Consider the following 13,728-nt stretch of genomic DNA (forward strand, 5'->3'; position numbering starts at 1 on the left):
GTAAGGCAGGGCCAGAGGAGGTGGGTGTGCAGGTTTGGTGACCTGGGGTCCTCCAGCAGATGAGGGAAATGCTGGTGCGAGCGACTTTAACAACATTAGAACTCAGTGAACCATGTCACCTACAAACAACCACGATGATTTACCTTTCAGCAACTTGTTTTTCATTAATGGTTTGAATTGTGATTTTTGAGAGACTATAAGAGCTTGAAACCTATTTGACTGTTTTAAGTGCCACATCACAATCTGCATGTGCCACATTACCTCGGCTCTGAATTCTCATCAAGCAGCAAAGTAAAAAAGTCAAGTCTAGTTAGAAAAGTTCAGAACACGATACACAACAGGCTACCACCCAGTTTTCCAAGTGCACCCTGTCATTTGTAAGTTGTCAGCCTGCCCCTTTGCACTGGCAAGACAGGATGCAGGAGAGTTGTGTGCCTTTATTGGCTTTAAAAGATAATGACATGCCTACTGCCCACCGTTTACTGCTGATCCAGGGTCAGCGAGTTCCTCAGCCTCCTTGAGGTCCAGGTTCAGACTGCAGCTTAGGAAAATAGCTCTTGTATTTGTAGTTAAGAACACCAGAAAGGACACTTGTATTTTGATTGAAGCACTTTCCTCCGGGGTGGCTAAAACTTTCTCTCACAACCTTCGAATATGAGAATAAATAGCTGCCACCCATGCAGTTGACAAGGCGCTCGCACTCTTTCACCATCACTGCAGCAAGCTTAAGGCCACATGCCCTTTTTCATTACTCCGAACAGGCCAGCTGTATTGTAACTACAACCAATTTCCTTGCAGTCTATAAAGCTGTCAATCAAAATCATGCAGAATGAGGAGCGGAGTGGAGGTGGTTGGGGCTGCTGGGGAAGGGCTGCAGGCCTCCAGACCAGATGTCAGAGTTTAAAACTGCAGGACGTGTCAGAGGGAGGAGAGAGGGGTGGAAGAAGATCATGTTTATCTGGAGAAGAATCAACCAATCAGACCAAAGCAAACGTTTTAAGTTCCATTTATTAAAGTTATGAACAAAAAGACAAATAAGTTATATTTTTATTTGTTAGAAATCTATCAGTGTTTGAACATTAATATTTAGGGAGCTAGTACAATTTCTACTTTCATGACTAGCTTTCGACAAACCCATAGAAACAGCTGATCGGAACATAATACTGAAGGGGAGGTGTCAATGTTGTCTAACAAGACAGTTAGCAATGAAAGTGTGCACCTTAAGGCTTTTTTTCTGTTATGGTATATCATTACATATAAACTCTTTAAAAATATACTTCTGTCAAATACCTTGACAACTACTATGTACACTACAAAAATAAATTTTCATATAAATAAATTATATGGCATACATTTATCTTTGTAACTGAAAACAGCATACATCCACGCCAAGCAAGACCAGAAAGGCAGTCTGGAAGAACCAATTTTTTTTTTCCTTTTAAAATCCTCTAAGAGCTATGATGAGACCTGTAGTGTAATATTGTTATATACTCTTTTTTTCCTATTTAACATTAGTAAGCACTTTATACAGATCAAAATCCATTAATGTAAAAACATTAAACTGTAATAGTGTTTTTTCAATAGACATAAAAATCCCTGCATTTGTTATCCACATCACAACAATAATGAAAGAAAAAAAAACAACAAACATTTTTTATATTACAAAAATATAAATATCGCAATTGACTGAAAAACAAACAAAAAACATTTAAAATGAATAAAATAGTTGCCAGCTATGATTCTCTCCGCTACTGCCAATGTGACACTGGGAGAAAACAGAACAAAAAACATAAAAAACAAAACAAAGAGAACAACCACCTATTTCATGCAAGCAGCTGATGTAACAGGACGAGAAAAACTGCAAAGATTTCTGGGAAAAGCTACAAGCGTTTAACAGGATATGAGTGTAAAGGTTTTGAGGAGGGTACTCACGGGGTGCCAAAGGGGAATGGGGAGTCTATGGGTACACATGCAGGTATAAAATGGCCATTGGTGGTGGAGTGAGGGGCTGGCGGTGTAAACTCTGACCCCTGAGGCTCTGTGCTGTGTAATGCAGCATTTTGAGGGGAGACGTCCAATTAGTGTCGTGGCATTTAGCTGTGGATGTTTTGTGAGATGAAGACAGTGGCGACAGCTGTTGCTAAACTGGAACCAGCTCTCTTTACTGTCACTAAATTGAGCATAGGCAGTAAGATGATGGACCCGCACACATACACGAACGATTATACACACATGCACATTGTAACACACATGGAGCGCTTTGTCAGGCCATATAGGGCTTAGCCCTTAGCAGGCTGCATGGGCTTAGCTTACTGGATGGACAGAAAGAGCTACTTTACTTCCTGTGAATAAAGTTTAAATGCAGTCAAGTGCCTTGGTTAATCGGGTCATACAGTATACAGTCTGATTTTTTAGCTTATCCACTAGACACAACCACTTAGGGTGCAGAGTTAGCACCCTGTGTTAACCCTGTTCCAGAATCAGTAACATGAATGTCCCTGTAAAGGTAGAGTGAGTTTTTGAGGTGGGTTTACTGCTCATAAGTCAGTATGTAAGACGGAACCTGTTTTGAGCCTGCTAGGGTTAAACAATACATAACCTCATACAGTAAAATACAACCAGCTTAACAGACAGTGATACAAAGCTGAGAGCAGAAACAGGTTCCAATGCCGAGGCGATAAAATTAAACAAAATTTAAAAAACAGCTTTTAAAATTCTTCATATCAGCTCATATTAAATAGCACGCATAGCGTGTCAAGTTAAACAGTAAATGTTTCATAACTACCACAGGTTTGTGATAAAATTAATAGTTTTACAAACGTACCTTCTTACAATACACACACACACACACACACACACACACATACACACATATACATATATACATATACATATATATATACATGTATATATATATATGTACCATAGCTTTGTTTGATGATTCTAACACTTTCCTTCATGTTTTAAATGAGTTTAAATGTTAGTCAGTTCTGAGGATGTATCTGATGTGTAAGCCAGAAAATTATGATGCTGTTTCACATTATACAGCCCTACACACTCCTATCACACACACACACACACACACACACACACACACACACAGATAGATCTCTTCTTTTGTTTAAAGAGAGATTTGCATAGAGTTATAAATGTATATCACTTAAAAAATATTCTCAGCAGCAGCAGTGAATGCTGACAGATGATTTTTGCCAAAATGAAGTTTTCTAATGGCACAGATCCACAGATAGGTCGACAGTAATCAGAGATCTATCTATCTCTTGCACGCACACAAACACACGCACGCACACACCAACATAAACACACATGCATGTACACACCACAAATAATATGGCAGCCCCAGTTTGTTAACATGAGGAGTTGTACAGCTCCTAAAATTATACCTACTTTATGTTCATATTTACATATGTATACATCTTTTAAATATAGATAGAAATATCTAAGACAATAGTCCACTGGGTTACAGTAAGAATGAGCACCATTATTGGAACACTGGCAAGTTTCTCGCTGCTTAGCATTGGTGGTGAGCCAACTTGGGCTATGCTGGGCTGGGTTGGGCCAGACTGGGTCAGCTGCTCAGTAATACCGAAGAGTCCATCTTTGGCCATAGTACTTCTATTCTCCAGACCTGAAAACCAAAGGAGATTATACTGTCAGTGGTTTATGATGAAACAGACATTTATTTAAAAAAAAAGGACAGTTGTGCTACACGTCAAGCTCCTCAACTTGATAAGATCTCACCTCAGCTAGCCCGTCTGCCATTGTTGCTCTCAGCTGCCTCAAACTCCAAATCTTGGAGCTCCATGGACTCTACTTTGACTCCCCTGGTACCTGTGTGGGTGTAGAGAGGCACATGTGGGTCCTGGAAGGCAGGCTCTGGCCCCTCTGTCCCTGACTGGCAGTAACTGTCTGCTGCAGCGTATCCTGGGTAAGTGGAAGCAGGGGTCTGGCTGGACAAAGGGGGTGGGTGAACTGCGACGGTGACTGAGGCCGATGCTGTCACCGTGGTGATGGGTTGGCCATATGGAGTAGGGTTGAGGTGTTGGTGCGGGAGGTGATGACTAGGTTGTGGGTTGTGGGAAGAGCGGCTTCTGTGGCCTGCTGAGTGTTCTCTATGGCTATGTGAGCCATAATGGCCCCCAGCCTCAGTAGCAGTTTCAAAAGCGTCCATGCGCGGCAGGGCTGGGGGCGGGCCCTGCCAGTGCACCTGGCTCTTGGGGTCCCTGCTGCTGTTTGGAGTAGTTCCATTCTGCATCCCAGGATCACAACCCTGAGAGAAGACAAAATATGGAACAACAACAACAACAAAATTATCTTTCCATTTCATAATGTGACAAGCAAGAGAAAATATGCAATCAAAAGAGTCATGCAGGAGACACAATATGACATATTTCTCTTACCGAGGACACAGTATAAGCTGGAGGGTCAGGCTGTCTAGCTGAGCGCCGATGTCCTGATGCTCCCCTCCTCATCTCCTCTGTCCTGGCTCTTCCCCTGCTGATCTGGAGGTGGTACTGCTGCTCGTCTGCTCGAGCTTGTCCTCTGTGTGAGTGCAGGTTAGAATTTTGCAGCTCCTGGCTGATACCAGATGCTGTGGTGTTTGAGCTGTACTCTGAGTCTGATGAGTCTGAAACTGCACCAGAGGTGGTGGTGGCTGCAGTGGTGTGGTGAGGACGGACTGAGAAGTGGACCACATGAGGAGGGGCCTCTGGAGATGGGGTTGGTAACCGGCTGCGACCATCAACTGGTGATACCTGAGTGTTGAGTACAGAGAGTTGTCTATAGTTTGGCTTTTGAATTTAAAAAAAAGTCACTAGTCCTGGTTGATTTAGATTTTCTTGCATTTGCATTTTGTAAGATCTTACCTCTGGATAAGGTCCAAAGTATGACAGTAATACTGGGAGCAGGACTAATCCATTCAGTACCCCAAGAACTGTTAGGATGGCTAACACTGCAAAGAAGTACCTGCATTACAAAGAAAGAGTTCACAAAGGGAAATTAACTTTAATATCAGCTATAAACACAATGAGCAAAAAATGCATGTAAAACACAACACTTTCCTGTGGCTTCTGCGTCACACAACACAATAACATTTATTAAAAATAAAAGATTTAAGCAAAGTCACTCATACCAACAAGGACACACAAGAAGTGAAATTAAGCAAGCTGAAGAAACAAAGAAAATACCTGCGCAAAACCACAGAGGTTTAGACGTGGGGAGACATGTGCAAGATCAACCATTACACATGCCCAAAATAATACTTTCACAAAGACACTCACCACTCCCAAAACACACACACACACACACACACACACACACACACACACACACACACACACACACACACACACACACACACACACACACACACACACACACACACATATATATATATAAACCCCCCACAGACAGGCTGGCATGCACTGCAGTCTTGAGGAGCAAAACATAAATGTACCTTGTGCGTTTCTAAGTCCTGCCAAAGAGGGTTAGTCTTAAAGAAGCCATGTAGAGAAAAGAAAGGGGAAACATAATTAGCCAGAGCTGGTTAATTCAAAGGCACGGGGGGAAAGGAAAAAAGACAGGGGGTGGGGGGTTATTGGGGGGTGAGGGTACTCTCTTGGGTGTGTGTGGTGTATAAGCAAACAAGGAGAAAACAAAGCAGTGAGGAATGTGAAGGGGGAGTGGTAAAAGAGAGCAAAAGTGGGGAGGGTGACATTGGGGCATGGGGGGTGGGGGGTACAAGAGGACAGGGGCCTCTCTCTCTCTCTCTCTCTCTCTCTCTAGCTCTCCAAAAAAAAAGAAAAAGAAAAGAAAAAGAAAAGAAAAAGAAAAGCGAGAAGCAAATAAATGAAGTGAAGGGTATAGAATTTAAACAATTTAGTCTAGGAAGAAGAGAAGGGGACCCTCAGCGCCACCCCTCCCTGGCCTCTCTCACTCTCCTTTCTCTCTCTCTCTCTTCCTCGCTTTTTTCCCTCCCTTCCTTCCAGCTAAGCCCCTGTGAAATTCCCGGCCACTCCACAAGCCACTCCATCTAATTAAATCTCCAATGTATCAGGTAAGACTCCCCAATCTCCACTCTAAATCTCCCTCTCTCACTAACCCTGCTTCCTTCATTATGGAAGCCCACCCCATACCCCGCACAGCCACCCATTGGTTTTCCGCTGGAAGCTCTCAGGTATTCAGGGACACGCCATGAAGGCTTTTTCTTGACTCTTGACTATGTTCTTTGTTTGTGTGTGCACGGGTGGGTGTAAATAGGAGCTAACAAAGGTGTAGATGTGCCATGCAGCTGGGCCTCAGATTAAGTGCACATTCATAACTAATCCTTCAGTTGTGTTTTATTGATGTGTGCGTGTAGAGAATGAAGGGACACTGTGGAAAAGACTATCCACAAGTACGGAGCAAGGGTCCCTGTCTACACAGCAGGGGTGGCCTTTCATGCACAGTTCTAGAAAACCGAATTACAGTGAAACAGTCTCACCCTTTCCATTTGGTTTACTTGGAAAGTAACAGACATGCTAAGATCGAGTAAAAAGCAACAACCCAAAAACCAATGCAAAGCGACCCAAAAGATGGATGAAGTGACTTGTAGAAATTCTGATACTGCAATGATGAGGCAGCGAGGCACAATCTATAGACAAGAGCAGCATATTTTTGTAGTTAACTTGAAATAACTTGAAAGTTCTGTTAACTAATTACAGCGAGTCAGGATTTAGTTGCATAGAGATAAATAGTCTATGCAGGGAGCAAAAGAAGGACTGCATTTCCTAAATTGGATAATGATCAACTACGGTCCTAGGATGATTTTTTTTTAATATAGCTACCTAGAGCTAAAATAACAGTTTCATAATTATGGTTTGCATTTCCATACAAAGCATCAGGAGTAAAAGCCACGTCACCTTTGAAGAAACATGTGCACACATATGTACGAGTGCACGCGTCCAGCCCACATACCAGGTTGCATGCCCCCGCCAGGCTGTTTAGAGTGAAAACATTCACAGGGCTGATGGGGAAAGTCAGGGAAGCATTTCTTTCGGCGCAAGCAGAAAAATATGAGCTGGGCCTGTTGTTATTGCACCGTCTTGGGGCGCTGCTTTGTTTGCTCAGACAACAGCAGAACCTTTAAATGGAGGCCCGAGACTGAGCCAGAAACCAGAGCACACCACTGGAGGTGCGGAGAGAAGGTCTATAGGCCTCTATAGTTTGTGTGCGTATGTTTGTATGTGTCTCTCTGAGTGTGTATCTGTGTGTTCTCTCACTGGCAGGCGCACCATCATTGACCCCCATGATTAAAGGGTCAGGGAGCAGGTTGGTGTGTCTATACGAGGGGGGAACTGTGTAACTGTGCGGGTGTGCACAGATGAACGCTTGCAGATCATATGGAGTTCAGTGATTCTAGCTCTCAAAGAAGAAGGCCAAATCATACAGCTACCTCATCTGGCAGCAACCAAGAATGTGTGTACATATGGCCATGTAAAGACATAAGGTTGTTTAAATTACACACTAAAGTCTGGGGAAACTTCTCATAATACTGTAGGAGTTGAGAACATACAGAATTATTCATACTCCTCCCTTGAACGGCAGCTGGTCGCTACCTCTCTGTCTGACGCTTAAGAAGGTGCAAACACAAAAGCAGCCACCTGCACGGAGCTCCGGCAGTGTGTCGGTTTTAATTTCCACTTCTCCTGTCTTTGTACAACTGCTCTCTTGCCCCCCACTCTGTTACTCCTTTCCCTGCTTATAAATGTCTAGTGAGGGCAGTTAAACCAGTTGAGGGAGATTACAAAAGCCAGAGGTCTTTCCTGCTCTCCCTCACTCACTCACTCTCTTTCACTTTGCTCCCCTCTGTCACCTCCCTTACAGCCTACTCCCCCCCACCTATTTTTCACCTTTAATTTTCAACCCTTTCCCTGGTTTCCCATAAAATGTCAGGCACGACAGATATTAGGAGGAGGAAGAGGTAGATAAAAGAAAAGACAAAAAAGGAAAGAGATTTTTGGTGAGGTTTCCTGGAGATCATCCCCCAGAAAGAGACGAAAAATATAAATAATAATAGTAAATAATAATGAATAATTGCTAGTGGTAGTGAAAATTGGATGAGATTTAAAGAGGAGAAGCAAAAGAAGAAGTGAGTAGCTGTCATGCATGATCGGGGTCTGAGGTGGATTCCTGTGTGGTATACAGGTTGAGGCATGGTCTAAGAACATTATTTAAATATATATGATAACTTCTGTATGTGCAAATATGCATGGTTTCAAGTTCAAATTAAAGCAGTAGTTTCTTGTGAGTTTCATTTTGTAACTGACCTGACAATAAAGTCAAACTCAGAGCCTGCGAGCATCAGGACGCCTAAAAACGTGGAAAAGGCGCCATCGAGCACCGGTGCAAACATGTGCTCCAGTGCCAGCACTGCCCGCTTGTGACGATCCCCTATGGCTGTCAGGAATGCCTACAACACATAGAAAAAACAAAAAACAAAAAACAATTTATGTCTTGTTCTCAAAAGGTTAACTTTCTCCACAACCATCAGAGAGACCTGAATCCATCCAGCAATAGACCTCACCATTCCAGCAAGCAGCATGTAGGATTAGAAAGTAAGTAAATTCACTAATTCATTTTTAAACTTACCAGGGCCACATGGACAGTGAATTCCACTCCAATGCCCACAGAGGCGATGAGAATGACAACAGGGACGGCACTCAGCTTAATTTCCATCAGCCCCATGAAGCCAAACAGCTCCACAGTCATGAGAGAAAGCACCAACACCTGAAGAGAAAGCAAGAGTTTCTGTGAGAAATGTGGGTAGTTGTTCAATTTACATGAACCTTTAGTTACACTTGTGTAGTTAATAAACTCAAAGTTCTAAAACATTTTTACACATAGAAAGTGCCAGTTGTTACAAAAAGCCTGCACGATTCAGTGTTTGCAACCGTTTTATTTTATCCAATATCCATTCAAATGGTTTCTGTAGGTTTTTCAGGACACATCGTCTTTTTCTCTTCGATGTTTGACTTTAAAAGATACAAACAATACCTTTAAAAGGGATAAGAAAATGCCAGCTAATTCAGAATTATAATGCACATTTGCTAGGTGAAACAGGTAAAACTTGTCTGTGAGCACAGTGCGTTTAATTACCACAAATGGAGTTATTCTACTTTATGCTGTTTTATTATAGAAAGAACAAATCATTATTCCCTGCTTTAACTGTGTGAACTTCCATTTGACCTTAAATTTGACTGCATACAAGACAGATGAGGCAGAGAAATAACACATGAGGGTGATATGTGTGAGTATATCTGCCTTATAAATGTGTTGAGCAGTAACCATACATGTGGGTGAAATGTGTGTGTTTGTGGAGACTCCGGAGCAAAGCATTACAGGAGCTGCTATTATCAGCTGACAGGTGTCAGGTTACACGGGGCCCAAATCCTTTGAAGAGGGTTAAGGTGGGCAGAGGAGGTAACTATGTGTACGTGCACCTATAGGTGACCCAGCACAGAGTATGTGCACATCCACAAAGGGTATTTGTACTGTGTGGTGTGTCTGCCACTTTATTCTGAAGGGCATTTTGGGTGATCTAATTACAAGTGTGCAGATACTGTATATTAAAATAAAATAGTTTGAGGAAAAGATGTTACTAGATTTAACACATTTTCTTGCATTATATTACATTTACTATTACTAAAATTCTCTGTGTGAGGTAAAACCTTGTATACACCTGCCTTTTTGTTTCTTTTAAGCAATGTTTTTTCTATAAATAACATAAAACATAAATCAGGAACACAGATTGCTCTAAATCAGGGGTGCCCAATCCCAGTCCTCGAGAGCTACCGTCCTGCAGCTTTTAGGCGCATCCTTCTTCTGACACACCTGAATCAACTGAATGGCTTGTTATCAGGCCTTTGCCAAACTTGATGGCATGCTAAAGAGGTAATCACACCATTTGATTCAGCTGTGTTGGAGTAGGGATGCATCTAAAAGCTGCAGGATAGTAGATCTCGAGGACTGGGATTGGGCACCCCTGCTCTAAATGTACTGAGACCCATTCAGATTTTAAGTGTTAAGAGGAGTCAAAATCAAGTGGATTAAAAACTAACTGTATAAATCTAAACACAAGACATGATATTTACACAAAGCCTCTGTCTACATGGTCATGGTGGATTTCAGGGCTTGAAGGCTTTGAGAGTTTGATGTTGTATGGCTGCCTGTGCTTTGGGCTTTGATAGAACTCTCTTATAACTGATGTTTTGATCTTACTAGTAAGGCCTGAAGAGGATGAACATGAAGTCCCCTCCTCCCTTGTTTCAAGGTTCGGGTGGCCTGGCCACTGCCGGTTGTAAAATACAACCCACTAGAGAGAAAAACCAGAGTACTCTTTGTACGTGTTTCCGTGTGAATTATCACCTGCGAGTTTAAACATTCATACTGTATGTGTGTGCAAGTATGTACATGCACTAGAGTGCTCAAAGTGTTTTTGAGAACTGGCTTGTGTATGCGAACACGTTTGCCAATATCCTTGGAAACGTCTTGTCTGAGAGGAGCAAGAGTGGATGAATGTTAGAGACGGAAATAAAATCAAACATTTTATAGGTTTAGAGTGGGAGCCAGTTGCTGGGGCAACTTTTTGTCCTCTTCCCATTTATTTCAGAATTTGTGTCTGGGAGTATTGGACTAGACTAAACAGACTGGTCCTAACAAAACAGCACAAGATAAACACTGGTGACTGGGGCTACGATAACACACACCAGCCCCTTCTCTTTTCCGACTCTCTCCTCCTGACATGCATTCTGGACCACACGCAAAAACCAGGAAATGACATGTAGAGAGGGAAGAAATTGACTTTTAAATAATTGAAAGCTAAGATCTCTCTCTCTCTCTATGTAAGTAGCAGACACATTTGTATCTTTCTCTAAAGTTATCTCTCAGAACATCTGCTGCAATCTATGGAGCTACGTGTGTTTCCCTGGGCATTGTCATACCACATATTTGTAGTTACTGCATTTGTCTCTGTGCATGTGGTGTGTTTTCTCCAACACTTACTATAATGCCAGCGGTCCAAGGGTTGAGCAGAAAAAGGGCACAGACGAGAAAGGTGCAGGCGAGCACCACACTGATGGACAGCAGAAGCCAGTGGCGTAGACTAACATACTGTTCCCAGAACAGGAAAGGGTAGCCGTTGGGGTAGGAGGGCAAGCCTTGTCGGCTGTAGTTGCTGCAGATGGCCCGTACGCTCTCGATGGCTTCCACAAACTGCGGCGTCTCCCGGAGCCCGTTGAGGTAGAAGGGGAACTGTGCGTATTCGATGGGCTCAGCAGCCGGGACTGGATGGTGAGAAAATCAGAGAAGGTTAGTTTAATTGTTAGCAAAGCTGTACCCCCCCGACTTAGATTTTTCATTATATGACATATGCCATGAAGCAACTGGTGAAGTATTCTCTTTGGGGCCTTGGAAGCAAACACCACACAGCTGATAACGTTTCAAGACTGTAGACATTGACGAAGCAATCGGATAAATCAACAGTGGCTTCTGCAGATCACATTTGTCTATTCTGATTAATTCTCATTATATTCTGATCATTTCGTGTGTCTGCAGAAATAATTGAGGCTCTATATCCAAACCACGAATACCAAGGCTTTCCGTTCCTAATGCAGCTCTGTTCCAAGAGAAGCTACGTTTGCAGACGTATGTGCATGTGTGCGTATCTGCATGTGTGTGTGTTCTGTGGGGGTGGCGGAGGAGAGTGAAACAGACCTCCATTGACTCAGTCCTGGCCAGCCTGTGGCCCAGCCTGGCTAATGAGGGCCTATCAGTTCCAGACACAGCAGACTGTCAGAGCTAACGATGATTCAAGCTAATTACAATGTCAGAATCACTGCCATTACCACACCCTAATCTTAGCACCACCACGTAAGGCACAATATAAATGTGTGATCACGTATATATCTGCCTGTCACGATGCTATGGAGGCATAGTAGGTGCTTACAAAAGATTTAGAAGTTGCCACATTTAGAAGTAGCTTTGCAGTATCACTACTAAAGACCAGACTACTAGACCAGTCTACTGCCTATTTTTTATCTTATAGAACATGTTGTAGTATTGTCTAATGTTGCTTTGAATGTATTCATTTCATAGTAAGTGTAGGGTTAGATGGAAGAGCTTGCTAACATGGTATGGCCCATTATAGTCTCAACTATAAAATTTCGATTAGAACACCTGCAGCTTTTGGCAAACATAGATCTGCTCCGGGGGTCTCCCGCACAGCCAAACACTTCATGCAGTTTATCCAGTCACGTTCCCCCGCTGTCAAGGACTTCCTGTTTGTTATCCAATTGTGCTTCCAACCCAAACCCTGTCTCTCTCTTTTAATTATCCAATCATCCCCCTTCCTTGTCCTGTAACACCTTCTTACACCAAATCACAGGCTAGAGTCAAATAACAATGTAAGTATATTTTTTATGTGTGTGTGTGTGTGTGTGGTAGGGAAACGAGAACAGGGTGGGTGCTGTTTTTGGGGTCGCTGAGTTTTAATAATGTGTGTATGTGTGTGTAATGCTAGAGCCCCATGGTAGTCAGGATTATAGCATTTACCACAGGCACTATTAAAAGAATAACAGCAAGTTGTGTCTTGGTCCTCGGGTTAGCAGAGTGAGCTCAGTCATGCACAAATGCACACATATTGCAGTGGTACAGTAAAGTCTAATACCTCACTTAGAGCTAAAAAGGACCAATAACTCAAACCACAAGATGTGAACATTGCTTACATGCAGCTGCTGCCTTATGGAAACTGAAAAAGTTGCAGCCGAGACTCATAAACCTCACAAAAGTTAGGCATAAAATTTCAGTAAGCAGATAATAAATGCAGTATGTTTGGCCGTACCTTACAGTAACATTTCAAATTAATGTGGAGCTGGATTACCGAACTTGTTGGAACTAAAAGCAATATTATTTCAAATTTCTTCCATTCTGTCGCACTACTCAGTATTCAGCGGTAAAATAATGTGAACATAGGTCATGCAGACTTACTGCTGAGGCGTGTCTCGGGCATGGAGTCGGTATGGTCGTGGAGCCACTCGGGAGGGTGTGGACGAATGTTAGCTTGTGAGGCAGCATAGGCCACAGGATCATTGCTGACCCAAGCTGTTAGGTAGATGTAAAAAGCTCCGGGATTGATGATCCCATCTGCATCCACAAGCCTCTGGCGAGTCAGCTACAAAACCCACAAACGAGATGAATTAATGACTGTAATATTAGACTTATAGGTTTTGGTATAGCCTCTTAAATTACAATTTTCAAACACATAATTCATCGAATGCATTATGTCATTCGTCTGTCTACTACACCCAAGCAAACTGTCAAAATTTGAACTGAAATGGAATTATTAGAAAATGGAAAAAATTTAATTGAGGGGGGAAAAAAAGTAGAAAAAAATTGAAGTGCTTGCGGCTGTTAAGTACACGCTGGAAATGAAGGTATTGTAGAAATAAGGGATGTTTAACCATAACATTCTACAGGTGAGCTGACCACAGAAATGCTTATTTATACACACGCATGAGCGCAAGAGAACGGAGCAGCTTTCAAAATATGAGTCAAATATTAGCCCCTCTCTCTTTCCAACCAAAGAAAAACCAACAAGTCAGACACTGGTTGCCTTTCTGAACATTCCCGTACTTCTGATCACAGCTTCCCAGAATTATCATGCCACATTAAAAC

At 42.5% G+C, this 13,728-nt stretch overlaps 1 protein-coding gene across 1 annotated transcript in view; it reads right to left on the bottom strand.

Annotated features, from left to right (window-relative positions):
- Window positions 1-990: 990 nt before the first annotated feature.
- The window catches only part of ptch1 (patched 1), a 50,372-nt gene continuing 37,634 nt past the window's right edge, over window positions 991-13,728 (bottom strand). The window contains exons 17-24 of the mRNA XM_085294743.1: window positions 13,042-13,225; window positions 11,059-11,339; window positions 8,647-8,784; window positions 8,325-8,467; window positions 4,884-4,983; window positions 4,419-4,772; window positions 3,760-4,288; window positions 991-3,646 (exon numbers count right to left, since the gene is read on the bottom strand). Coding sequence (XP_085150869.1) covers window positions 3,761-4,288; window positions 4,419-4,772; window positions 4,884-4,983; window positions 8,325-8,467; window positions 8,647-8,784; window positions 11,059-11,339; window positions 13,042-13,225 — 1,728 coding nt within the window. The 3' untranslated portion in view covers window positions 991-3,646; window position 3,760. The remainder of the gene's footprint in view (window positions 3,647-3,759; window positions 4,289-4,418; window positions 4,773-4,883; window positions 4,984-8,324; window positions 8,468-8,646; window positions 8,785-11,058; window positions 11,340-13,041; window positions 13,226-13,728) is intronic.

Source organism: Mchenga conophoros, linkage group LG12 (assembly GCF_057382185.1).
Source record: "Mchenga conophoros isolate Kocher_MC1m ecotype Shallow Benthic linkage group LG12, M_conophoros_male_GT1.1, whole genome shotgun sequence".
In the NCBI taxonomy this organism is placed as follows: domain Eukaryota; kingdom Metazoa; phylum Chordata; class Actinopteri; order Cichliformes; family Cichlidae; genus Mchenga; species Mchenga conophoros.